Source organism: Nicotiana tabacum, chromosome 1 (genome assembly GCF_000715075.1).
Source record: "Nicotiana tabacum cultivar K326 chromosome 1, ASM71507v2, whole genome shotgun sequence".
In the NCBI taxonomy this organism is placed as follows: Eukaryota; Viridiplantae; Streptophyta; class Magnoliopsida; order Solanales; family Solanaceae; genus Nicotiana; species Nicotiana tabacum.
In genome coordinates, this window is record NC_134080.1 from 213,480,848 (window position 1) to 213,508,209 (window position 27,362).

At 34.3% G+C, this 27,362-nt stretch overlaps 2 protein-coding genes across 3 annotated transcripts; one reads left to right on the forward strand and one right to left on the reverse strand.

The window, feature by feature from the left end:
• The first annotated feature begins 6,526 nt into the window (after positions 1–6,526).
• On the forward strand, positions 6,527–19,173 carry LOC107801482 (uncharacterized protein At4g17910). 2 transcript variants are annotated; one of them, XM_016624813.2, is made up of 16 exons: positions 6,527–6,680; positions 6,762–6,825; positions 6,918–6,960; positions 8,134–8,303; positions 8,565–8,638; positions 8,755–8,830; positions 8,930–9,019; positions 9,724–9,797; positions 12,464–12,551; positions 13,313–13,439; positions 13,510–13,614; positions 14,781–14,910; positions 15,022–15,073; positions 15,163–15,207; positions 18,573–18,671; positions 18,777–19,173. In XM_016624813.2, the coding sequence occupies exons 1-16, from the start codon at positions 6,625–6,627 to the stop codon at positions 18,927–18,929; spliced, it is 1,446 nt and encodes a 481-aa protein (XP_016480299.1). In that variant the 5' UTR covers positions 6,527–6,624; the 3' UTR covers positions 18,930–19,173. The 2 variants fall into 2 exon arrangements, with proteins under 2 accessions (XP_016480299.1, XP_075112753.1); XM_075256652.1 differs by lacking the exon at positions 13,313–13,439 and having other exon boundaries at positions 8,930–9,008.
• A 1,765-nt stretch (positions 19,174–20,938) lies between these two features.
• Positions 20,939–24,588, reverse strand: LOC107801483 (prohibitin-1, mitochondrial). Its single transcript, XM_016624814.2, has 6 exons — positions 24,460–24,588; positions 23,073–23,259; positions 22,564–22,680; positions 22,171–22,341; positions 21,691–21,903; positions 20,939–21,424 (listed from the first exon to the last, which is right to left on the reverse strand). The coding sequence occupies exons 2-6, from the start codon at positions 23,247–23,249 to the stop codon at positions 21,233–21,235; spliced, it is 870 nt and encodes a 289-aa protein (XP_016480300.1). The 5' UTR covers positions 23,250–23,259; positions 24,460–24,588; the 3' UTR covers positions 20,939–21,232.
• Between the last annotated feature and the right edge of the window lie 2,774 nt (positions 24,589–27,362).

Below are 27,362 nucleotides of genomic sequence, written 5' to 3' on the forward strand. Positions count from 1 at the left end.
CAAATATGTAACAGAGCATACATAATGCTCGGGTGATGTACAAAGGCATACACAATGCCCCAACATCATGGCGCACAGCTGTATCAAACTCAACATCATGGCGGATAGCCGTATCAAACTTAATATCATGGCGCACAGCCGTATCAAACTCAATATTATGGCGCACAGCCGTATCAAACTTAATATCATGGCGCACAACCGTATCACACTATCAAACAACTTATAAAATAATATATATTTTTTTCATAAAATAATATATTTGCGGCTAGTCTAAGACCACCGACTCTGCCAAATGCACGCTTGTCCCAACACATGGACTAAGCAGAAAAAATATACTTTCAAAACGAATTTTAAAAAAGCAAGTATCAAAGCTTAAAGTTTCACTTACCTTGCTAACATAAGTTTCTCAATCTTGTGACGTCGAGGAAACCAACCAAATGGCACCTCAATCTATATAAAAATATCGATAAACAACGTCAATCATGCTAGCTGGGATCACTTCATCATTTTTTTCTTATTTTCTGACTTAGAGCTCAATCTCAATATTTTACACTTAAGCCATGAATTTAAAAATAATAATAATATATTAAAATATCTCCATCTAACTCAACAGTTTGTTATAATTCTAATAACACTAATCCTAGAATGCGAATATTCAACGTTTGCACTAAAGAATGAAAGGAAAGGCCGAAACAGTAAGCTCGAGTGAATAGATTTCTATCTTCTTCTTTTTTTTCAACGCATAACTAACACTTGTGTACTCAACCTTATATCACTTTCTACAAGCTCAACCATATTATACTCATCTGTTCTAATCAGTAGCATAATCACTATATCTCCTAATTAAAGTAGTAGAAACAACAACAAACTGCATCAATAAAAAAATAGTGTTCCATAGCAGGTTGAGTAACTTTTAAAATCTAATACTTATTTCCAATTCCACTAACTAATTATGACCAAATAATTTTGCCCCCAATTATTAGCCTAATCAATAAAATATATAAATGATAATTACAACTCCAGCTCAATGTAATGGACACGTAAAATAATAGGATCAGCTGAATACCAGGTTGCTAGGCTTTTGAATTTTTTTTTGGTTTAACTAACAGTGCTTAATCACTCCACTATTGTCTATACCCCTTAAACTTTTCAAATCCTCTAGCCACTATGAAGATTAAATAATTATCCCTATTTTTTTCCGTACCACTGTATGAAAAGAAAAGTTCATAACAATTGCCACGTGAATGAACTTTGTAAAATAAAGTTATTAGGATGCTAGTTTCTTAGGAAAATTCCACCTCGATCTAGACATGCATTTTTTGTAATTTTCTTATATCATGTGCAGGAATCTAACAATGAATGATCTTTTTCTATTACTCTTTATTATCAAGCTTTTCGAGTTGAACTTACATGAAAAAAAATAAAAAAAGTTTCTGATTTTTCTTTTTGTTTTTAGCAGGTGGGAACTTACATGTATTCTCTTGTCCAAATAGAGGACTGCTAATGGTGTTACGCCGTCAACATTCCCAAAAATTCCTCTAAGTGTATTGATTTGGAAAGCGGTTTTCAATGACAATTAATATTCGGCCAAGCTTTTAAATAGTGCTTCTAAGTGTATTTTTTCTCAAAAGTATTTTCGAAAAAGCACTTTTGAGGAGTAACTACTTTTTCAAAAATCATTTTTGCTTCTACTCAAAAGCATTTTTTTTTCTTCTAAAAGCTTGGCGAAACACCTCAACTTTTTAAAAAAATATCTCAAAAAATCTTGGCCAAATAAGCTATTAGGCTTTCTTATCTAAAGCACAATGATTCTAAACCAACTTAAGCCACATCAAATTATTTTTTCCATAATAATTACATGGCAAACAATGATAAATAGAATTACCCAGTTTCTATTTCTAGGCACTAAATTCAAACAGATGACCATGCTATTTAACTGAGAGAGCTACTCGTTTCTTGGCTTAAGCAATCAGAACCAACAATAGTAAGAGGAAATCAATGGCAAAGCTTAATGTATTTTTGTGCCTCCTTGTGTTGTTGTTCTCTTTCACAAATTTTTGTCATGTAAAATATCAATCGCTGATTTGTGGATAGTATTTTGCATTTTCCTCTTAATGAGTGAAATTATGAGGTTGTTTGGCTAAGCTTGTAGTTGGTCAAACAGACTTATAAATATTTTTTGTTTTATTTACTTGTTTTTGTAAACAAGTGTTTATAGTCCGAAATCAACCAAAAATCATAAATTGTCATACTCACCTTATGGCTTTTAAGCTTATAAGCACTTTTAGTCTCACTATTTTATCCTTAATATCTTTTGTAATGTTCAAAATACCTTCTCCAAAACAAATCTTCAACTTCCTCTTTACTTCATATCCATCGTTCCATTTTTTTTAAACGAAGAAACTTTAAATTTCTTACTTTTTGTAACAAAAAAAGAAGAAGGTATTTTAATTATTTAACCAAAAAAATAAATAAATAACTTATATATTTACCCAAACACATTAATTGGTTACTATTATTTACCACTTATATTCAAACACATAACTGCTTATTTATAAAACTAGTTGCAACATCTAAAAATGCTTTTCAGTATCTAAAACCAGATGCAGATCTAGAATTTAAATTTTATGAGTTCAACTTTTAAGGTTATTAGCATTAAACCCATAATATTTTTGAAGTTATGAGTTCATATCTACTATTGTTGCAGTTTTAATAAATTTTTACACGTAAACTTATGCTTTACGTCAAAAATTACGAGTCCAATTAAACTCGTCCTTATAATACCATATCTGCTCCCGTCAAAAATTTTATCAACTATTCACAATCAACTAACGTAAACGATATTTCGTGCAGGGAGTTAAGTGGTGGTGTGTGGCAGATGAACGTTAAAAGAGGCTACTGTACGGAAATAAAACAGGGAAAACGTTGTAATCGAAGCCATGCTTCCTACGTTATTAACCTTCTCTATAGGAAAACTTCTAAATGTCCTCCTCATTTGGGCATTCGTGTACAAACTGATCCTTGTAAGTTTCTCTCAACTTCATATATCTCGAGTACGCATTGATGGAGACAGAATTTTTTATTAAAGGGATTTAATAATTATATTAATATATACGTGAAATAATTTTTTGACTTTAATTTATACATATAGTGAGATTTTTCGGCACAAATCCCCTCTCTGTCCCTGCAAGTACGCGTTAGCTAGAAGTTCAAAATGAAATTTTTATACTATATTTAAAAAGATTATATGCGCACACACACACATATACAGGGACAGAGCTAAAATGTGTTATATAGGGGTTTATGTCTATTTTGTGATCTTGCAGCTTATGGACAATGCATATATCCGTAAATAGTGTTGCTGATCAACAATGAGAATTCTTTCAATTAGAGGGATGCAAAACGCTTTGTACTTCTACTAATAATTTTTATAGTCTATATATATGTCAATCCGTTTGTCTCTTTGAGGAATATATTATCCGAATTACATAAGTAGGATTGTACAAATGAAGCACTTTCTTTTATAATTTCGTATTTTTCTTACAATGTCACAATAATTTTTTTTTTTTTTGGGGGGGGGGGGGGGTCATGACTTAGCTAACGTTTGGATAATTTGATTGAAATTTGAAAAAAGAGTTTTTGAAGTTGTGTTGAAAAATAATTTTTAAAAATTGAAGTTACACTTGAACATGCATTTTATTTGAAAAAAAAGAAGTTAAAGTTATGTTTAGACATGTATTTTATTTGAAGAAAAGTTAATGTTTAATGAGTGGAAGAAAAAATTTCATCCAAAAAACTGTCATAAACTAGTTTTGGGAATTTGAAAATTTTCGAATTTTTTTGCCCCAAAACATGATCATATTTCATAAACAAACAATATTTTTAATTTTTTTTTTGAAAAAATAAAGCCAAAATCTATGATCAAACGGGAGTTTAGCTCGTGGAGATCACTGATTTCCTAACAAATAAAATCCAAAAATATTATTAAATTATTTTTTCCATAAAATAATTAATTATATGGAAAATAAGAATAAATAGAATATAATTACCCAGTTTCTATTTCTAGGCACTAAATTCAAACAGATGAACCATGCCTATTTAACTGATACAACTTCTCATTTCTTGGCATAAGCAAACAGAATAAAAAACACTTAAGAGGAAAATCAATGGCAAAGCTTAATGTATTTTGTGCTTCCTTGTGTTGTTATCTTTCACAAATTTTTGTCAGGTAAAATACCATTAGCTGATATGTGGATAGTATTCTTGCATTTTTTCCTTGATGAGTGAAATTATGAGGGTGTTTTGGTGGTCAGTCTAACCAGCTTTCTAATTTTAGGGGATCGAGAAGCAGTCTTTTGATCCTCCTCGAGGCTACTTTTGTCTTTCGAATTAAGCTTCCGATTTAGTTGGTACAGATGCTGAAGGATCAGCTGACACTGGATCGGAAAGGTTTTCGATCGAAATTCTCGAACCTGATCCGAAGTCACTTTAGGATTTACTAGCTTATAAGCTGGTCAAACTAGTTTATAAGCACTTTTTAAATTATTTACGTATTCGATAAACATTAAAGTGTTTATAAGCTAAAATCAACAAAAAAAAATCGTAAGTTTATCTGTCCTAACTTATGGGGGTTTAGCTTGTATGCACTTTTTTGTGGTTTTTTTTTTCCTATTATCCTTAATATTTTTCCTAATTTTTAAAATACCTTCTAACGTCCTCTTCACTCCATATTCATCATCCCCTCCCCCCCCCCCTCTCTCTTTTTTATTACAAAGATTTTTAAATTTTTGGGAAAAGTTTAAGGGTATGTTAGTTATTTAAAGAAAAGTTAATCTATAATTACAGCTCGATGCACAAAGTATCTCGCATTCACGCAGGGTTCGAAGAAGGGTGCACCTTAAAGGGTGTGATGTACACAACCTACCCTATTGCAAGCATTAATGGTTGTTTCCACGACTCAAACTCGTGACTTATAAGTCACATAGAGATAACATTAGCATTGCTCCAAAACTCTTCTTATCAACTTTTTTTTACCAATACACATCAACTGCTTATTATCAATTTCAGTACTTATATTCGAATATGTATGATCCGTTTCAAAAAGTTTGTATTAGTTTGACTTAGCATAAGTTTTAAAGAAGGGAAGACTTTTAAGATATGTGGTCTTAAATAAACCATAACATTTGTGTGGCTGTAAAATTTTTGAAGCTTGTAGTCTGAACCTGTCATAGTATTTGTGTAGCTATAAATGTTTCTTATTAAGGAAATATTAAAAGATGACAATCATTTTGAAACAGACTAATAACAAAATAGTGTCAATCTTTTTTAAACGGAAAGAGTAACTGTTTATTTATACAACCAGTTTGGGCAAATACCTGTTTGTTTATAGATTTTATCCATATTTTTGTAAATTTCCAAATCCCAAAACCAGTTTAAGAACTGTTGTTGGCTTAAAATATTACTGTTTGGTTTTTAAAAAAAAACTTCAAAAATTGCCCTAAACTTTTGTATTTTATAAAAAAATTCACCTTTTGTTATTATGACCCAACTAATCCATATATACCCACTTTTTCCTCATTAAACTCGCGCGGCTTTGCCCTTTTCTATATACAGAAGAAAACCTTCGCCAAAGTTGTTGTGCTAGTCTGTGGCAATCCACCGCAAAGACAAAATTTGAGGGTAATTTGCTAAAATCTGCTAATGGTTGTATAAATTTTCTTCAGATTTGTTTCGCTTGTTTTGTATGAATTTTCTTCAGAGTTGTTGATTGTTTTTGATAGTTTTTAAAACTTATGAGTATAAGTCACATTTCATAGTTTAACAAAAAGTGAATTATATTTTGAAAAATTATGTCCAAACAGATTTTCATCTTCAAACCAAATTTCACCCAAATCAAAATTTTAAAACAAATTTGAGAACAAACACTAGCTAAAAATACTTTCCAGCTATATATTCACAAGAGATCACCTAACACAAGTAGCATAGCCAAATAGTTTCCACGCCGACGAGTAAAAAGGGACTGTCTGGGATTGAAGAAAACCAGCTCGACTTTGATTGTTATTACTTTTGCAGGAGTTATGACGTCATTCCTTGCGGCAATCACTGAAATATTAGAGAATGATCTAAAGAGGGTCATAGCTTATTCAACTTGCAGTCAATTAGGTACAGGGTGTCCACTACACTTCTTTGCCAAAAATTAGTTTGTATAGGAAGGGGGTGAGCCCATTATCCAAACCTTAAGACACTTATCCGAGGAATTTTTTAGTTAAAAAACAATAGACGAACTTGCTTTATGACGTGTGGATTAATTATATGCGACAAAAAAATAGTTATAGTTAATTTAAAGAATTTGAGTTAAAATTAGAAAGTACAAGCGTGAAAAATAAACAAAAAGACTATACATAAAGAAAAAAATAAAATTGATGAAAAGATAAATATATTATTTAATTTAGCAGACAAGAAATTTATGCTACTAATTTACTCAATCTTACCTCTACCAAATTTTAAAAAATATTAAAATTTGAAATCTTTTATTAATAATTATATAAATATAAATTATATATTATAATAGAGTATTGCGTTCATATTTTTGGGGCTTCACTTGCTGCCTTAGCTTGACCGGCCATGGATTCTCCAGTGAATATGAAGTCCTTTAATCCAAATAAGCATCTCAAGGAAGAGTACGAATTTCTTTTTTCACTTATTTCGAACAACAGATCTATAAATTGCAGAGTTATATTGATTTGAATTTTCGTTTTCAGGTTTGTAAGCAATTTATCAGGAACTTCAATGCTGGAACTATTTCTTCTGATCACTACACTCTCTGTAGGAAGCCGTTCCTATAATGTTTGATTAATTTTTTTATTCTTGTATTGTTTGTTTATATTTTAATTTTGTTTTTTTGTTTTGTGATTCAGATGATTCTCTTTCTACGTTCAGTATATTCCAGCACCAAAAAAGGTGAGAAATAGCACAACATTGTATCATTTTTGTCCTGTCATAACATTTAATTCATTTCTATTTTACGCATATACGAATTATCTTAGTTTCTTAGTATTAAGTTTTGGTTAATTATTTTTATGTTTTATGTTTTTTCGGCTTTCCTACTTTAGATGGTAGAAGCTGTGGACACTCTCTTGGACTAATGATTGGTATTACAAATGTGTAAAGGAATTACAGAAAGGTGATGGACATATTTGACATAGTAAGACAAGTTCTGAGTATATGTACTTCTCTTTCATTGTGGAGAAAGAGGACGTGGAATCTTTCTAGACAAAAAAGCCATTGAAACCTATGTTGCTCGGACTCTTCAAAAATGTCACCGGGTGCGTGTCGGATCCTCCAAAAGTAGTGTACCAAGGATCCGACATGGGTGCGATAATATTTTTGGAGAGTCCGAGCAACATAGTTGAACAAGAGGATGAAACGAAAAAATCCTAACACAAGAATTCCAAAACCAGAACAGACGAGTAATTGCCTACCCCTTTCACTTGGCCAAAACAAGCTCTGAGTTATTAAGTTGTGAGTGAATCTCATAATGCTTTTCTTAAATGACGGTGAAGGTCGGGCTAAATTGCGTGCGCCTCGGCTATTCCATCGGGTACCTGCCACCTCCCACTAGCACAGGTACCAGATAATTCGGACTATCGAGACTTAGGCAGATTTGAATTCGAGACCTCATGATTCTCCTCTAACTTCATTGACCTCTAGAGCACACCCTTCGGTGCAATCTCGTTACGCTGTTAAGTGAAAAGAAAAATGTCTTTTTGGAGAAAACAACAAATACATTAAGTCTATATCAATTTTACAACAACTAAAATCTTTTACTAATTTGTTGGTCCTGTAGCGGTCTATGAATTTCCTGAAGACCTGTAACCTTTAGGGTGATCATTGTTGCTGAAACTGATAAGTGCTTGATTAGTTATACTGTTTCACTTAAGAAATCCTAACATTGAGTTTGTGACTCTAGTTGCTATTTATTTCCATTTCCTTTTCTTTATTCATTTGTTTCTAGGTCCATTACTATATCACTACACCCCTTGTTAGGCATCTAATATAAGGAGTTTGCATTGATTAGGCAGTTTTAGTGATATGAATCTAACATAGTGTTATTGTCTCTATTTCTCAATTCAGGTCCTAATTCTGCAGAGGCCTTGTTGAAAAAAGATGATAACATTACATCATCAAAAAAGAAAGATGATAACATTAATGTAGTTGATTGTAATAAGAACATGGGATCATATCTTGCTGCGGTGACTCTTGATGTCATCTGGATTGTTTTCCCAGCCATTTTGTGTTTGACTGTAAGTGTTCTCAGTCTGTGCTATAATACTAACAGTGGTTATGTTTCATTTTTATCAAGTCAAATAAGTGAAGCAATAAGTTCTCTATTTGTTTTGACATCTGAATGAATATGAAAAAAGATTTAGTTGTTGACTTGTTATTTTATTTCTAGTCATTTGTTGATGTAGTAGTTGTTTCCTGCGTGCTAAACGATCTTAAGTTTTGACAACTTCATTTAATACCTGATATTCATAATAGATAAAATAACCATTCAATCTCAGATTCTGGCAGATTGGACATATATTAATGCAGTTGTGATGACCTTGTTGGTGGCTTTCTTCATTGTAGCTAGAAGGTGATCAATCACATAATTCATATCCGATATCCAGAATTCTATCGCCATTCCATTAACCTGTTTACATGTATTTCATGTGGCTTCTTGTATGTAAAGGTACTTCATGTTCAATGCAGATCTGGATTTTCTGTTTCTCAGGAAGAGGGGGTCCGATCTCTCAGGACAAATATATCTGCATATAGGGTTTCTATGGTATGCAGAATAATCATTATTTACATAATGCTTTCATCTACTTTAATCACCTTTCATTTCTGGAGTTACTATTTATGTCTTTAGGGATGATTGTTGCAGAATCTTCTGACATGCGTATGTATTCTGGCTGTTGACTTCAAGATATTTCCTAGAAGATATGCTAAAACAGAGACCTACGGTACTGGCTTGGTAAACTACTATCTGGATTCTATTGCCATACTTTTGCGTGCATGCACTGAAGTGCCGCCTGAGGAGCACCCCAAACCTGCAGTTTGCTTAGTTATAAGACTTAAAAACGCAGTTCTAGCGGTCTTGTAACTAAACTGGAGCTAGGTTTTAGATTTCATCAGTTTATTATTTTCTTTGCATCAAGTTTCTTTAAGAATCTACAAAAGTAGGATTGAGCTATCCTTAGCAAATCTATGTTTGACAGTTAAACCATTGTAAGATTAAGGGTTATTTCTGGAAGGAACAGAATGGATGATTTGGTGCGATTGTTTCTAGAATAAACAAGGAGTGTTCTATGTCATTGCTAGTGTTACTCTATATACACTCATGATGTTCCAAATATAGCAAGTTACCTCGTACGGTTCTAAATTTTGATTCTTCTGTCTCAATTTAGGCATTGACATTTAAACGAATCCAAGGTAGCTTTTCACAAAAATGGCTTATTTGCAAGTTGTCGTAATGAAAGTTCTTTTCTCGATTCTTCCTTCATTTTTTGTCTCTTCCTACTTTAATCAGTTTCACAGTATTGAGCTCAACATCATTGACTCATTGTTTCTGTTTAAGAAGTTCATACTGGTTGTCAACTTAATACTTTGTCATGAAACTTTTACGTAATGTAAAATGGAGCTGAAATTAGGGACCTTATGTTTACCTTCTTATGTCAGATGGACATTGGAGTAGGTTCATTTATTGTGGCAAATGCATTGGTTTCACGGCAGGCACGTGGAATTGCAAAAATGTAAGTGATGATTCTCGATTTGAATTTTTATCATGAACTTGATGAGATGTTACCTCTTGCTGATGGTGCTATATAGTTTGTCCTGTTTCTCTTAAGAGTATTCAGGCTATTACTCCTATATCTCTGTAGCAACCAAGCTAGTTAATTGTGCCTGAAATGAACCATGTCAAGATAGCTGGGGGAAAGCAAAAGAAAAATAAATACAGCAGAGAGTGAATTGTTACTTGAACTGACTTTTCCCTTGCCATGCTTCGAGGTTTTCCCCTAGTTTATTTGTTGCACGCTTAGTTTATGGCTAACTGATAAGAGTTGAAAATAGCACCACTCAATCACGCAAGTAGGTCAAATTTCTATAGTTAAGTTTGCACCTAGAAAGCTTCAATGGTAACTCAATAATGATGCCCATAATAAAGAATGTGGATGCCTAATGAATTTTTTTTCTTTTAATTAAGTAATGCAATAAAACCTCGTCATCTTCATCCTCACTAACATCCCATACAAAAAAAAAAATTCTTTATGGCCTGGATGTGATGTTTGATGTCCAAAACTCACTAACCTTTTGGCATTTCATCAGATTCATAAGGTGCTTGAATGAAAAAATAAGATGCATAGAATTCTTTTATTTTTAATTGATTAGAAGGCATGGTGCTGCCAGTGGAATGCTTGTCAGTTTCATTATTGGAAAGAAAAAGACATTGAGCCTAACTCAACCGCAAAACCTAGCTCATGAGGATTTCTAGGGATGGCAAACAGTGCGGTGCGGTTGCGGGGCAAACCCGCATAAACCCGCAAGGATTTCAACCCGCCCCGCATAGCATCTCCACCCGCCCCACACCAACACCCGCATCCACCCGCCCCGCCCCGCATAATTTATTTTTCTTTATTTTGTTAGTTCTTTTTTTTCTTTTGAGAATTTGGATGGAATTTCAGTTTAATAAAAATAAATGCTAGATTAAAAATCGCAAATCACCCCTTTAATGTCTTATTATTCATTGTAAAGTAGTATTTTACATTATTATTGTTTCTATTGATATTAACTCTCTCTATATTATTATCCACTTTTCTCCACCTCTTTATCTTATTATTTACGATATATTAATTTCAATGAAATATAGTGCTGGAATCTTGAATTTGATTTATCAGCGTTGTAGATTTTCACATCCATTTGTTCAATTTTCTTGCCACTAATTTCAGAAAAGTGAGTTTTTGGCATCAAATATTGTGAAGTGCATATATTTATCTGGAATTGTATGTTTAGGCATGGTTGAGAAGATGAACCGCTGAAATGACTATAGAGGCATAAATGTATAGAAAAGTTGCTTAAACCCGCATAGACCCGCAACCCGCCCCTCTCCGCATCAGTTTATTAAAAATTACCTCAACCCGCCCCGCACCCGCACTACATAACGTAAAACCCGCACCGCACCGCATAGCTTTAAACCCTCACCGCCCCGCACCGCCCCATTTGCCATCCCTAAGGATTTCTAAAGACCATGTAAGGACTAAGGATACAAACAACCCATTCCTCCATCATTGTGGGACACTGAACACCCTTGCACACCCAAACCTGCCAATTGGAGCTGGACAACATAATATGCGGGCCTAACATTGGGACACATAGTAATAGGGATGAGCTTGGCTCTGATACAATGTAATGTAACAAGGTAATGGAGGAATTTCCCTTGTACATCATTGCGAGAAGTACAAGATATAAATACATGAACATTGAGTGTAAATAAGGAAAGAATCAAAAGAAAAATCCCACAAATCTGCTATCTATATGTGGTCTATGTACATTGCTAAGAAGTAGGTCTAGGCTCATTCTTGTAATAATTTTAGATTAGTGTTGCATTATATATTTATATGTTTAGAATTGGAGAGTGACATAGATATGTGTCTAAGTTTGCTAATTGTCTGCCATGTCCAAGCATCTATCAAGGGGTTTTATTTCTGAAGGATTTTGAAAGTATATTATTCAACAGCATTTAACTCTTACTACGCATTTCCCTTTAATTTGTTGCATCTTCCGTTTGAGTCTAATCAGTTTGAGTGAGGCCTACGGGGTTTGAAATCATGCATTAAGAGTTCTTCAGTAGGCTTCATTTAGCAGTGTTGACAAAAATGGCACATGTTTTTGCTCTACAAAATATTCAAAAATATTACGTAATTTCTTTTTATCGAGCTCTTGGAAACAGTATGCTACAGATTCCCCTGTATTAGGTACACTGCTGTCGTGTTTTTTCTTAGATGATCTTTTCGTTCCATGAATTTCCTATTTATTATCCTATTTGATTCATTTGATTCTTTGGGGTACTTAACATATCTTTCAACTGGTCACCTTTGATGCTTAATGTGTTTTCTTGATTCATCAAAAATAACATTTTCCAGGAAACCATGTTACAGTACATAATTGATTCCCCTGTACTTGTGCGTTCATGTTGAAACATGCAGTTAGATCATGTTTCTTCGTTATGAAAGTGAGAATTTCTGTTCCATTACTTGTATTCCTTTGAAAAAGTAATGGAAGTACTATCAGATCATGTTGTTTCTTTCAGAAGTTTAGAACTGTTATTTATTTCTGGTCTGTAGTATCTAATTGATTCTATTCTTTTACTCCTTTAATAAAGAAATCTGGCAGTTTCTTAATAATCTCTTATATCTTCCAGGAATTTGAGAAATGCTATTTCTTCAACTTGTCCACTTATAGTTCTGGGCTTTGCTCGAATCTTTTTCACATCAACTGTGGATTATCAGGTAAATGGAATCCTATTTCCTTTTTGTTGGGCCATTTCAGCCCCTGGTAATGGTGAGTGTATCCAAGCCCACCCTATATGATACATGCACGAAATTACAAAGAAGCTTTCGAGAATGTCTTACTAGTGGTCCCCTTCCTTTGGTTGTCGTCATCCTTTGCAGTGTGGATAGCATGCTAAATGACTACTACTAATCCTAGTTTTTATTTTTTTATTTCTTTTATTTTAGTTGCACATTATGTTCTCAAAAATGACATGTCACTTTCTTAATTAGTTTGCTGCCAAAATTGGCAACAGGATTGCCCAATGTTTTACTTGCATGGTGTAGCCCCTTCCGTCGAATAGTGAAGCCAGAACAATAGTCATGTCAAAATTAAAATCCACAATCATCTCATAGAAACGAAACCTTTGGTTTAATGCTTTACAGTTCTATTTCACAAGATATTCTTATTTTTCTGTGTTTGGTTACAGCTATCATCATTAACTTTTCTCATCATATTGTTCTGTCCAAATGATAATTTTAGATGGGTCCATAAGCTTCTAGTTTTGAACTTTCTCTCTGACGTACTACTTAGCTATGTATGATTCTGTTTGTATGTTGAATTAAATGCATCATATGTCTGTATGGTTACAGATGCTTCTCATGAAATTTACCTGCAAAGTTATTATGCTCCTTTCTTCATCAGCATTTGGTAGGCATTTCTTCTGTCTATGTATTCTATGTATTATAGCTGTTAGAAGTCACTCCCTTCCTCATCATAGGTTCACGTTGGTGAATATGGTGTGCACTGGAATTTCTTTTTCACTCTTGCTGCCGTGGCAATTTTGACATCGATGATTAATCTTTCGCCAAGTAATTGTGGAATTCTGGGCTGGTTTATTCTATTAGGTATTGTTGCAACATCTCAAAATTTGGGTACCTATGCTTTGTAAGCCTATAACGTTCTTTGTCGTTTTAGGATATGAGGTCTTCTTGTTGCTTGGGCTAAATGAATATCTTCTTTCAAGCGAAAGAGGACCTGACATAATCAGCCAAAACAAAGAAGGAATTTTTAGCATTTTTGGTAAGTATTTTGTGAAGTAAAATCTTCATACAAGAATAAAATAAATTTGTGAAATGAAATTAGAGCACTCTCTCTCTCTCTCTCTCTCTCTCTCTCTCCATGTGTTTGCTTACTCGCTTGTTCAGTTTTATGGTCTCTTTGTGTCTATTTGGAAATGCTTTGAAGAAGAGACTGGCTTGTTTGAGGGGAATTATTATGTGAATAATGCTTCGACTTATTTGGGTGAATTTTGGGATGTGGGCCAGGAGAACTGAAGAAAAGGTACCTAAATGTGGAAACAACTATGAACATTTTGTTTCCAAATGATTACAAAATCAAAAGAACAAAAAAAAAATTAAGCTAGAGGTTAATTCAGTACGTTCTGGATATTACTGTAATGCATAATATCGCAGTAATCACATATTCACATCTTGCAAGTTGGTCCATGTAATGTAACTTTATTGTAGTAAGAACTGGGGATTCATTTTCTTTTATGGTTCTTCCTTTGTTGAATCTAGCACACATGTTAACTATTTCCTATGGTCGAATACAAATGTGTCAGGTAAGTTTGTAGATTTTGAGACAAATGAACTCTAGATAAACACACACACTGACACACAAACTTGCCACTCTGAAGAAAAATATTATTTTTGATTCTTTTTTGGTTAAATTTGCCAAGCGTTGAATTTCTTTCCCAAATTTCCAGCAGAAGGCAAGAATTGTTTATTTGGGAACCCTTTCCTAGAGGATGTCAAAACTCTAACCATGACTTTTCTTTTCAAGGCAGAATAAAACATGGTTAAAGAAGCACTGCATTAGCTATTTCTATTTTGTTACACATCTCCTTTCTCAGAAGGTATTCGTGTGTTGTCCTTAATCAAATAACAACATACCCAGTGTATTCCCACAGGTGGGGTCTGGGAAGGGTAGTCTGTATGCAAACCTTAGCCGTACCTTGTGGAGGTAGAGAGGTTGTTTCCTATAGACCCTCGGCTCAGGAAAAGCATTTCAAAGCAGGTTTGAAATGACTCATCTTTAACCAAATGTGATGTTTAATTCATTATATGACTATCGACATTAGATGGGTTTAATTCGTAATATTTTCAGCATTTCTTGTCATAATTTCCTTGCTTTTTTATGTTATGATTGTAAATTCTGGTTTAGAAGATTATTTCTTTTGATATCAGGTTATTGGGGGTTATACCTTGTTTGCGTCCAAATAGGCAGCTATCTTTTCTTTGGAAGACCTGGAGACGCTGTGTTGAGAACAAACGATTGGGCAAGGATTAGAGTCTGGATTCTTTGTCTTCTACTCTGGTTTGAGTTTCCTCTATGGAGTATCTCTTTTGTCTGCTTCTCCGAATGTTTGCTGCCTTGATATATAATTGCTGATATTTCTAAGCTTGTTGCTTCCTCTTCACGTTGCAGGTTGTTGACAGTTTTTCTAGACATGTGCGTTGAGAGGGTTTCTCGCAGAATGGTAGTGTATTCCTCTTTTTGTTTTCAGTAGAAAATATCTTAGTTTTCAGTGTAATCTTATGGCAAGATGACTAATAACTCTTTTAACAGTGCAACCTGGCGTATGTTACTGTAGTATTGGCTATGAACCTTCAGGTAAGATTCATATAAATTGACTATGTTATTAAATGTCTCTGGACTTGTGTGTTTTAAGAATTTTCAGGGCCATATTTTGCTCTCATCCTTCAAGTCTAAGTCTGACACCAATAAATAATATTTCATTCTTTTTATTGTATCTATTTAGATGCAATTGAAGTTTCTTTTTCATGGTTAGAATGTGGAACGCTGTCTTCCCTGTGGCTCCTTTTGTTTGAGAAAGGTAACGAATTATACTCCATTAGCACAAAGGCAGTACTAAGAGCAACAACAACAACAACAACAACAACGACCCAGTATAATCCCACAAGTGGGGTCTGGGGAGGGTAATATGTACGCAGACCTTACCCCTACCCCGAAGGGTAGAGAGGCAGTACTAAGAGCCATATTTACAATTCACAAAGAGCACGAAAAGTTCCCTAGTTCATCTTACAAGAATCCTATGATATTTAACGGTGATTCTACTAATTCTTTCAATTTCTCTTTACACCAAAAGTGAAATAAATCAAACAATTCATCTTAATCTTCTAGATATTGTTGCCTATATCTTCAAAAAATTCTGAGTTTCTTTCCTTCCAGATGGTCCGCCAAACACAAGCCGGAAGAGCACTCCACTATTTCTTTTGTCTGACCACTCCTTCACAATTATTCCAGCAAGCCAGGAGCTTTCCAGTTGATCGAGGCATATGATCCATTTCTACCCTTTTATATTCAAAAAGATTTGCTAAAGTTAATCTGTGATCCGACAATGCAAAAAAAGATGGCTATTGCTCTCAGCTTCCCTTCCACATAAGTAGCATCGAGAGCAAAGCCTCATTCCCCTTCTCTTCAAATTCTCTTGTGTTAGACGAGTATTCTTCACAACCAGCCAAACAAAAAATTCAACTTTGTATGGTATTTTTCACCTGCCAGATGTGTTTCCAAAGCCACAATCCAGCCAGCTGACCACTATGGTTCAAAGTTGTGTATGCAGATTTTGTTTGCTTAAGTGGTGTAGCTACTCATTCATCTACGCAATGTTTTACGTTCCAAGGTGTAGTAGGAGTTGTTTCCAATTCTAGACATGTGAAAGGAGTTTGTGCTTGCACACATACATGTGACTCTTATTGGATGATGGAGTTTTCTCTCTTAGAATTCATAGGTTTTCTGATGCCTTCTCTCGTCATTTATGCCACGATAAAGTGCAAAGTGGGGAAAAACTTGGACCAAGTGTATTAAGAACGATTTGCAACAAGTTTTGATCGGAGATATTGAGACTAGATGGAGAGATTATCTCGATCAAATGCTCAATCCAAATTACACGGATGACTTAAATGATATTCATAAACGTGTGACAGATAGAAAGCTTAGCTAAATTCATAGATAAATTTATGTTGAAGTAAAGTATATCATGGATTATTTATGGGTAGAAAGGTTTGTGGTCCAATCGGTATCCTTATAGAGGTTTTGAAGTGCCTTGGTGAAGTTAGAGTGATGGCTAACCAAGCAATTCAATGCTATATTAAGGAAAGAAAGATGCAAAATGAGTGGAGAAAGAGTAGATTGGTTATAATATATGAGAACAAAGGAGATAAAGATGTGCGAATGGTTGTGGTATTAAACTTATGATTTATACAGTACAACTTTGCGAAAAGAGTGACGGAGCATGGATTTAGGGACATAAACGTGGCTGAGTGAGTTTATTCTTGGTAGTTTGATAACAGCGAAGATTGGTAGAAATTTTTAGAGGAAGAAAGATATCTACATGAGATGTAGTGAACTACGGGAAGCATATGATAGAGTACGAATGAAAGTCCTTCGCAAAGGATCCATATCAAATATAAGTGGTATTAAAGATATTTACGAAAGAGCAGTTACAAGTATGAGAACAGTGGGAAGAGATGCAAAGAGATTTCCGTTAACCCTGGTTTACACAAAAGATCTTCCTTGAACCCGATACCTAACAAAGTGAAAGCAAAGTCTACACATTGGTTTTGGGACCAACGTTATACCCTAGTAGGTGTAGTGTCTCAGGGATGCAATATATCCACAAGATGAATGTCCTAGAAATGCACGAGTTAATATAAATACGTAGTTGAATTCAATAAAATTACATCGGATAGAGGGTGCAAGTAGCACATAAAGGATAAATGAAAGATTGTCATTTGTAGATGGTTTGATCATGTTCTATGTACCTCAAATAAGCTGGTTTGTAGGTGTGGACTATGATGATTGAAGGTGCTAGAAGAGTATAAAGGTAGATGTAGAATCACATGAAAGGAAGTTGTCCTAAAAAAACACAGGATTTGTCGAAATCAGTGCATATTTAGGTAAACACGGAAGATAATGGAAGTAAAGGATCCATATAGACTGTACCAGCTGGTTGGAATTTGGTCTAGTTATTGTTCTTATAGTTACACTACATCTGTTGCTTGTCAGGAATATTTCTATTTTGGTTAGAAACTTGTATGTCAGTGTCGAAATAAGTGTAGGATTTAGAGAACCTCTTTTTTTTAGAGAATTCTTAATTGCACTATAGACAACTATTTGCCAGTATTGGAATGAAATGGATACAAACAGAGAGGAGTGGATTTAAAGGATTCATTTAGCTGATTGGAATGGATATAGATCATATATTTGCTCCCCCAACTAGTATGGAATTTAAGGATTATTGATTAATTGATCACTCATCACTTATTTCAGAACTTGATAAGTCAATTGAAAGTGGAAATCCAAGAGATAATAAGAGATAGAGAAACAAAGTAGCTTTGAGTTCTGTAAAAATAATAACTGTGAAGCACAAAGAGTTTCATCACTACTTATTAGAAGAATAGCATGGACAAAACTGTGACTTGTAAGGAAGACTAAACTCTAAATTTCTCCAACAAGTTAATTAGTTTGGGGTCATTTGTGCAGTTTAGTGAACTGCACAATTTTTATTCTTATTTTCCTTTTCAAAAAAAATTTGTGCAGTTTAGTGAAAGGACGTCTTTTGAGTAATACGACAAAATGGATGTCATTGAGCTCAGGACTGGGGGATAGATTGATTGGCCACATTCTTGAGTGAAGTAGGACTTATCATTTTTCTTCTAAGATTGAACTTAATATACACTTATACAAACTAAGTGTTGCTTTTTCGAAAAGCATTTCCAAAAAGTTTGGTCAAAAGTAGATTCACTTCACTTTCGGTAAGGGAACAGCACCGGACTTCTGGATAGGGTAAGATTTTAATTAATTTTCATGCTTTCTTGGGAAGAACTTGTGGAAACTAAATTTCTCTTGAATGCGATGATGCATAATTTCATAACGGAATTATGAATTATGTTTCTGTATAATGTTTCATTTCTTTTTTGATTTAGGCATGGCTCGACGTTTCTCTTTTTCAGGTTTTTGCAGTTTTAACTCTAGCTGATTATGTACCTGGATATAAAGTTGCTGCGTTGATAGAAGTTTTTGACCGAAACTTACTGGGATCTTTTCTTCTGGTGAGAAAAATTTATTGCTGACATCATCGTTCTATAATGCTTTCCGTTCATCCTTTGATCTCTGGAAGATCAGATCAGTCACAAAATCATCATTTGATCATGCAGGCTAACGTGCTAACCGGATTGGTTAACCTGTCCATTGATACCCTCTTTGTCTCACCATTCACTGCACTTGCTATCTTGGTTGGATATGCATACATTTTATCTATTGCTGCAGCAGTTGCACATGTTTGTGGTATTCGATTGAAGTTTTGGTAGGGGAGTTTAGTCTAGTGTGCTCTAATTTCATTCATTCTTTAACCCATCCTCCATTACATGACTGTTCTTATTGTAATAGATCCTGTGCGTCTACATTGGATTCTGAAATCTAGGCATAGGATTCACTTCTATTCGCTGTGGCTGAAAAATATTGTATTGTTCCCTCACTCCCTCTCATTCCCTCATAGAAGAGGAAAAAAAGTACCTGTTGATTTGACTGCGATACAGAACACTATATTTCTGCTCATTAGAAATGCTCATTGAGAAGTGTATGAGAGAAATGGGCAAAACATACTGACATGAGCATGTTATCGCGGCCTAAATCATATGCTCTTGCTGTGCTGCAACAGCCAAAAGGGGAGAGCATGTGTGTCAGGAAGCAGCAGAGAGAGTGAGACCTCAATCCCTTTTTAGCATTCTTTGTGCATAAATATCAAATACTTTGGCAAGAAAAGGAAGCCAAGCTCAAGCCCCATTTGAGAAATGGTATAAACGGGTCCCAGAAAATAGGAAGTGGGAATACTAGTGTTAATAATACTCCTTCCGTCCCAGTTTAAATTTTAGTTTTTAAATATTGAGTTGATCTAATTTAATTTAGCTTCGAAAATTAGTCAAATTGACTTTCGAGAAGCACAAAATGTCATATAAATTTGGACGGAGAGAGTGATAGACAAAGAGTTTTAGATTTGAATGCAGACGATTGTCACTAAGTCCATAAATGAGCACACCTCGTTGCTCTTGGGTTGATTCATAGACTTGCACACATGAAATACTACTTGTTCATCATCAATCCAAAAAGTGAGCTCTCCAGCTTCAACATCGACTTTCCCCATGGCAAGAAATGACCTCACAAGAATAATCGGGACTTCATAGTCCACTTCACAATCTAAAATGATAAAGTCCGCGAAATTAATGAACTTATCAATCCAAACTAACACATCTTCAATCGCCCGAATAGTCTTTTGATAGTGCGGTTGGTCATTTGTAACCTCATTGAAGTGGGTCTTGGTTTTTCAATCGCCAGAGTTTTGAAAACAGAAGAGGGCACCAAGTTAATACTAGTTCTATGGACGCATAAAGCTTTAGCAAAATCCGCATTCCCAATAGTGCATAGAATGGTAAAAGCACCAAGATCCTCCAATTTGGAAGCCACAAAATGAACAATAGAACTATCTTGGTTAGTAACCTTTATAGTTTCAAAGTTCATCCACCGCTTCTTGGTTACAAGGCCTTCTATAAATTTGGCCTAACCGGACATTTGCTCCAAAACTTCCACCAATGACACATTAATAGATAAACTTCAATATTTGTATGAATTTCTTGGATTGGGTTTCATCATTTTGCGTAGTTAGCCTTTTAGGATAAGAAATGGGAGGCTTTGGCAAATATGCCTTAGCCTTTTGCACTGCCGATTCCAAACCAATAGATACAATTCCTGAAGTGTCCTCCCTTACCGCCTCCTCCAAAAGGAAAAAGAAAACTAAAAGAAATATTAAACTCGTGCTAGAATCTTAGTTTTTGGCAGGTAAAAGAAAATACCACATTGCATATTGTAATGCAATCTGCGAGAAATTCGAAGAATATATTCATTATTAGCTTATTGCTAGAATCTTAGTACTTGGTAGGCACATTGACATAAAAATTGTAATTATGAAGAAAAAAATGGAGTTAAGCTGAAAAATAATATTTGAAATTTGTAATTATGTTGGACATGCATTTCACGAAAAACTGTAACAGTTTTGTGAGTTAGAAAACAAAAATTTCTGAAAATTTTGAAAAAACTCCATTTTCGAAATGTTTCCAAAACTTGCAAAATTTCATGGACAAACACGTTTTTGAAAAAAAAAATCAAAAAAAAAGGAAAAAATATCTATGAACAAACAGGTCCTTATTTTTGCCAAAAGTAACAGAAACATAGGGAGCCTCAGCTAGTTTACCATTTTGCCAAATAACCTTTGCCTTATTCACTTCTTCCAATTCAAAAGTCGAGCAAACCTTGAACAGATAGATCATACAACATTCTTTACATATTAAGCTTGATAAAACTGATAAAGCTTGGTCATGTCAGATCAGACTATAACTGGAGGAACTTTATATCAATAACCAATTTGACAACCACCAAATGATACTAATTTCACAATAATTTCTCGTGCAAAATATTTCCCTATTCAAGAATTCAACTAACTGAGAATTACCATCTATCCCGTCACTATGTAAACACAGAGAGTCGTCCCACAAGTTAAATGGCTCTGAGGAAAATTAAATGTTGAAAACTGGAAATGTAAACAGTTCCGCTATCCAAATCATTTTCTTGCAGTCTCCAAGTTCAAGTCCTGAAGGTTAAGCAACAGATCATCGGCACTCAAGTACACCTTGTTTGCTGCATGTGAGATAGTCTGGGCAATCTCTCTTGCTGCTTCGATTTTCCTGAGTGTGATAAATGCCGGATTATTGGCAATCGCTTGACCAATAAGCTGGGCACTCTTAGCCTCACCCTGCAGAACAGTAAACATAGGAATTAAATATTCTGTTTTGCAATGTTTCCGTATCCCCCACCCCCACCCAAAAAGAGATTTTCTTCATTTTAGTTTTCTGTTCTTCCAAACATGTGTTACGGATTTGTTATTATAATGTAATAATATGCAAAAAGACAATGCCAAGCTTCCGGTACGCATCAAAGACATCATCAATCCAGCAACAGATTAATGGAATGACAACAGATTAATAAACAGGAGATGTGAAGTGGGGAAGTTATATTGACCTGAGCTCTGATAACAGCACTTCGCTTATCTTGCTCAGCTTTTTCCACAACAAACTTTGCTCTTTCAGCTTCTTGAGCAGCCACTTGTTTTGCTTCAATTGCAGCTGTAAATTCCTTTCCAAAAGTCAGGCTTGTTATGGACACATCATCTAGAGCAATGTTGAAGTTGGCTGCCCTCTCTGTCAAGATCTTCCGTATTTCTCTGCTAACGTTCTGCAGAAAGTGCACAATATTGGCGATACTTAGATGGTATCTATTAACAAAAAACATTTTTAAAAGTTCACATCTGTTGTAAATAGAAGATTCACAGTTTACTTTCCCTACTTCAGATAGGGAAGTAGTAATTATGCAATAAGCTTCCAACACAATGGCCTAATCACACTTGAAAAAAAATAGTACATATGAGAGATGTTGCTAGTTATAGAAATTATTTCCACCTAGAGCGACATCAACTAAGTACTTTTAGCATTTTGCACATACCTCTCTCTGGGTGATGAGCTGACTAGCATTGTACTGGGCAACCACAGCTTTCAACGTTTCATGAATAATTGAAGGCAGGACCCTTTCATTGTAGTTTTCACCAAGAGTTCGGTAAACAGTGGGTAGTTCGTCTGGAACTGGACGAGTGAGAACTCTGAGCCCAATTTTCACCTGTGCAATAAATCAGGGAAAAGATCATTATATTAAATCCTATACTTCTAAAAGTCCAAAAAATTTCTGTATTTAAGATTAAGCAAAACCTCAATTATCAGTCTCACCAACTTTGTTCTTAATTGTTACAAATGTTTCCCCCTTTTTTCTACCCTATCTAGTTTTGTTTTGTTTTCGTCCTAAGAGATGAGAGTAAAACAAGTGTTCAGGAAAAAAAATTACCATCTGAAGGTCACGACTTCCTGAAGTGCTCTCCACAAGGTGGGGTCGTGCACGAACATCATAAATGACTGGCCTTTCAAACCAAGGAATCATGAAGTGTGTCCCTTCTGGATAAACCTATTCATAAATCAGTCATGAAAGATTATCAAAAAGGAAAAGCAAAAATAAAAAATAAAAAACCAAAAAAAATGCGCGTACATTAAACAAAGGAAAATCATGTCATAGGGTCATACAAAGAGGTAGCCATAAACATCCAACACAAACATTTGACTATTTGAGTATATAACAAAGATATCAAGATAAGCTAACAATATCTTTTCATATATTAAAAAAATAGTATACAAGCATGTGGCTGCAAAGGCTCCAAAATTCATGTCACCTAATAAGTTTGTTAGCTTGAAATGGATAAAATAGACATAAAATTGGTAGTGACTGTTGCTAACAAAAAACCAATTCGAGTAGCACTGAGAAAAAGTCATTTTGGGTCAAAGAACAAATAACAAGAACACCTTCTCTTTAACACCAAGAATACGGTTGAAAACAATGGCACGATGCCCGCCCTCAACATTGTAAAGACTGTTGGCAACTCCATATACACCAAGACCAGCAAAGACTCCCAATTTGATCAAAGCAGAAGCTGCACCACCACCTGGCATCTTAGGAACCTTAACATTGTTGAGATTCATCTTGCCAATCCTGAAATATACACATCACAGTCATAATTTCTGTTAACCAAAAAATAGCAACCGAGCACGCAATCCGACACCCCTCTTGATTGGTCTGCAGGGAATTTTGTTCCCTAACTCCATTTTGGATAAAAGCTGGGGACAAATATCCTTAAAGGTGGAACAATGACCTTTTACCGTAAACAGGTCAATATCAAAACCTTTTGTATGTCATGTACAACACTTTATCTACCAGAGAAAAGCGGTTTCAGATTTATACAGAGGGATTCAAAAGAAATTTCTATAATGACCTAGAGCAACTTTTGACTCTCCTCTACCACTACACTCGATTATTTCTTCATGCTAAGGGAATTCAACCACTTATATATAACCAAAAAAATCATTTTTATCCTGTTTGCGCAGTATAATTTCTCGACAAAGGGGATCCAGTCGAACCCCCTTCCCTAAGTCCCAAATATTCGACATTTCGATTGCCATTTACCTTTTTCTTCACTTACTATTAAAACTTCGATGTAACAATTTGCCCTTTTTTAAGTACACTACGATACAGTGAAGCACTAAAAATTCTTGATAAAGTTGAATTAGCAAACAGGAGGTTCAACTCAATGTCATTTTTAATTTCTTACAAACTATGCAGAAGTAAAACCATAAATGTTCAATGCACAGCACAACAGCTTACAAACACTTGAAACCTAAACCCTAAACATGTAATACTAAGTTATTAATCCACCTGCAATCCCAAAATCCATCAATAACAACAACTACTACAGTCACACCTCTCCTTTATAACAACACTCCACTATAATGGTCAATTTTTTTTTTTGGAACCAATTTTTCACGCTATGTTTATAATGTATTTTCCCTATAATAACACTTCATTATAGCAGTCAAAAAATGTCAAAACAAACGAGACTTGTTATAAAGAGGTTTGATTGTATTACACCTTAATCACAAACTAGTTGGGTCAACTATATTAAACCCTTTATATCATTTCTGCTCTATTCGAGCTAATTTTATTTCAATACACGCAATATAATTTGTCATTTAAGATAAATCAAGCATAAAAACATAAAAGAAAATCTGGTGCAACGTTAATTAAAAGAGCAAGAAAAGGGTAAAATATAAACCCCTAATGAAGAAATGCTAACAATAAAAACAGAAGCAAATGATACATAAAGAAAATGGAGTTACCAAAGGAAGATGTGTTTACCTGATCGAACTGAAGCAGAGGAGAAATGGAGAGAAGACAAGAAAAGGGTTTACGACAACTTGGGGAAGGGGTTAGGGCTTTAGGATCTTTGGATATTATTTTTAGATTTTTTTTTGGTTGGCTAGTTTCCATAGAACTCATTCTTGCTTCAAATGTTCTGGGCTTTTGACTTTGGGCCATTATCCTGTAATTGGCCTTTCAAAAGCCCATTATCTCTGGGACGGAATATTTTTTGGGTAGAAATGACAACAGGTAGCCACTCTAAAGGCCTCTATTTAGAAATTAACCAGTGCGTCTTGAATTTTAGTTTTTTTGTTTAATTTTTGGGTACATAAGTGTCCTGAATTATTTTGAAGTTACAATTTTTAGTTTAAAATTCCAAGACAAAATAAGTACTGGCTAATCTCTGAATAGCATCACTGAGAATGGCTATTTGTACACTTGCCCCCCAAAAATTACAGAAATATTTGATACTTTTTGAATAGTTTTTAACTTTTGACCCTCGTTTGTTCCTTGGGTTCAAGAACAAAAATAAAAAGTATTGTCCATGCGGTAAGCGAAGGGCAATATTTGTTAACCTTGTTGTTCTACGGACAAGCTAAGACGAAAATTCAAGACCATTCATATTGAGGGCTATTTGTGTACTTCACCCCTGACAACTTCTAACAAGGGAATTTATAAAACGCTACATGAAAAGGGAAAATACTTACCCACACCAGGTGTTTACACCAAACTATATTAACTCATCATGGTTAATTAATTTAATTAGATGAGAATGCATATAATTTACCATAGTTAAATCATTGAAGTCCATATGCAAGACATATGTCATGTATTTATTGAAGGATTGCGCATAGGTGTTCGTAACACGCAGCGGAAGACAATAACAATCCTAGGCAGATCTTTTTATGTTTAAAATTTATTTACATGTCAATAGATCAAATCTAAGACGTATCTGGTGAAGAAAGCTCTTTACCAAGCTTGTACCCCAACTTCTCATGTTCTTCGGTAAGAACAATCATATGATTGACAAAGGGTCCAACTGGAGAGTTTTCAATGTCCAACTATGTATCAGCCATCTTCTTAAGATATTCAATGATTGCGGTTGGATCCATATTCTGATGTTTCCTCTGGAGTTCAGAACTCATAGAAGCGAGAATGATGTGTTTAATAGCAAGGCATTCTTCCAAGTATTTTTGATAAACCAGTGCCTTGAACATCATTCTCTGGTGGGATTATCTTTGCAGGCTTATCGATCACATCGATGAGCTTTTCATGCATGAGAACAATTCTCAAATTTCTATACCACTCATCAAAGTTTGGTCCTACCAACTTGTTGGTCTCAAGTATTTCGCGCAGTGATATAACAGACATATTGAGAAATCTAAAATATAAAAAAGAAAAGGCAATAATATAAGAACATATTTGCATATATCATAAAGACATGGACTTTTATCTAAATGATATTTCCACTAATTATTTTAAACTATTTACCCTCATTATAGTTTACGAAATTTTTATTTCTATTAGTGGAGTAAAGGAATCCTTTAACAATATGTATGAGCCCCTTGGAAGTCAAGTCGTTTCTCACATATATTTTAAAGGTAGATACTCTTACCAATTGTATCCCCATACAATTTCCTTAAATAGCTCTATGTCAAATAGTCCCCTGGTAGTCAGGTCGATCCTATTGGTATAGTTGAGTTCAACCATCATGATAACAAAGAACTTATTAAATTTTATACTCCCCGGGTGGTCCAGGCGTCTAGTGTAAAATTGAATAATTCTTTCAATCCATACATCTAATGCAATAAATAATTTTAACATATTCTCGAACTATAAGTCTCCTGGTAGTCAGGCCGCTCCCTATAAACAAGAAATAAGTAAAATTATTTACCTTGATGGATAGCTCTATAATATTTTATTATTTAAGAACTCAAATTTTAGTAAGAGGCAATTGTTACTAAAATAATTTTTAATAACATGCAGATCAAATCTTTTATAGCATGTGAATTTAGTTCAAGTTGTCTACATGCTTAGTCCTAAATTAATTTACATCACATGTAATAAATAATTCAAAATTATGTAATGAACAAGCACGTGACATAAAAACAAAATTCAACATTCTTCTAACATGTTTAATCTATATATCACATATATCACAAAAACTAATTCATGCCAGAATATCATTATTAATTAACATCTCATGAACTAATAACAATTAAAATAACAGTAGAATCCAATAACCTATTATAGATTACAGTCGTATCTAATACAAAATTTCAAATTTAAGTTACGAACTATCTCAATAGTTTAACTAACATGTATACATATTTTATTCACAACAAAATAATATCAATCCATATGCATTCAAACAATTTGACTATAGCTCAAGACACATGTATTATGGTTTGAGCGCTTCAAATATAATCTTAAAATATTTTGTAAATTAATTTTAGACACAATAAACCACAGCTCTGATACCACTGAAGGATTGCGTATAGGTGTTCGTAACATGCAGCGGAAGACAATAACAATCCTAGGAAATGGAACGGAGGTGCATGAGCCGCACAAAATTTACTCTCAAGAACCCGTAGAAGAATAATATAGTAATTCCTTCTGTCCTTATAGCTCTGGATCACCCTAGGATATGGTTCAACTGTCAAGTCCTAATAGGCGACCAACTATGTGTTCATGTCAAATATAATCGACCATTGAATGACCTAAGAAACTCTTTTCTTCTTTCATTCAATTGCCCTGGCCAAGGTCTTAATTTGGTCGTTTATAATTCATGACAACATGGAGCTTAACTCATTACCAAGAGTTGACAAATTCCATCTTGATCAATCACTAATTCTACAAGTATTCAATCGTACCCAATATCCTTTCATCTATCGCCCTAG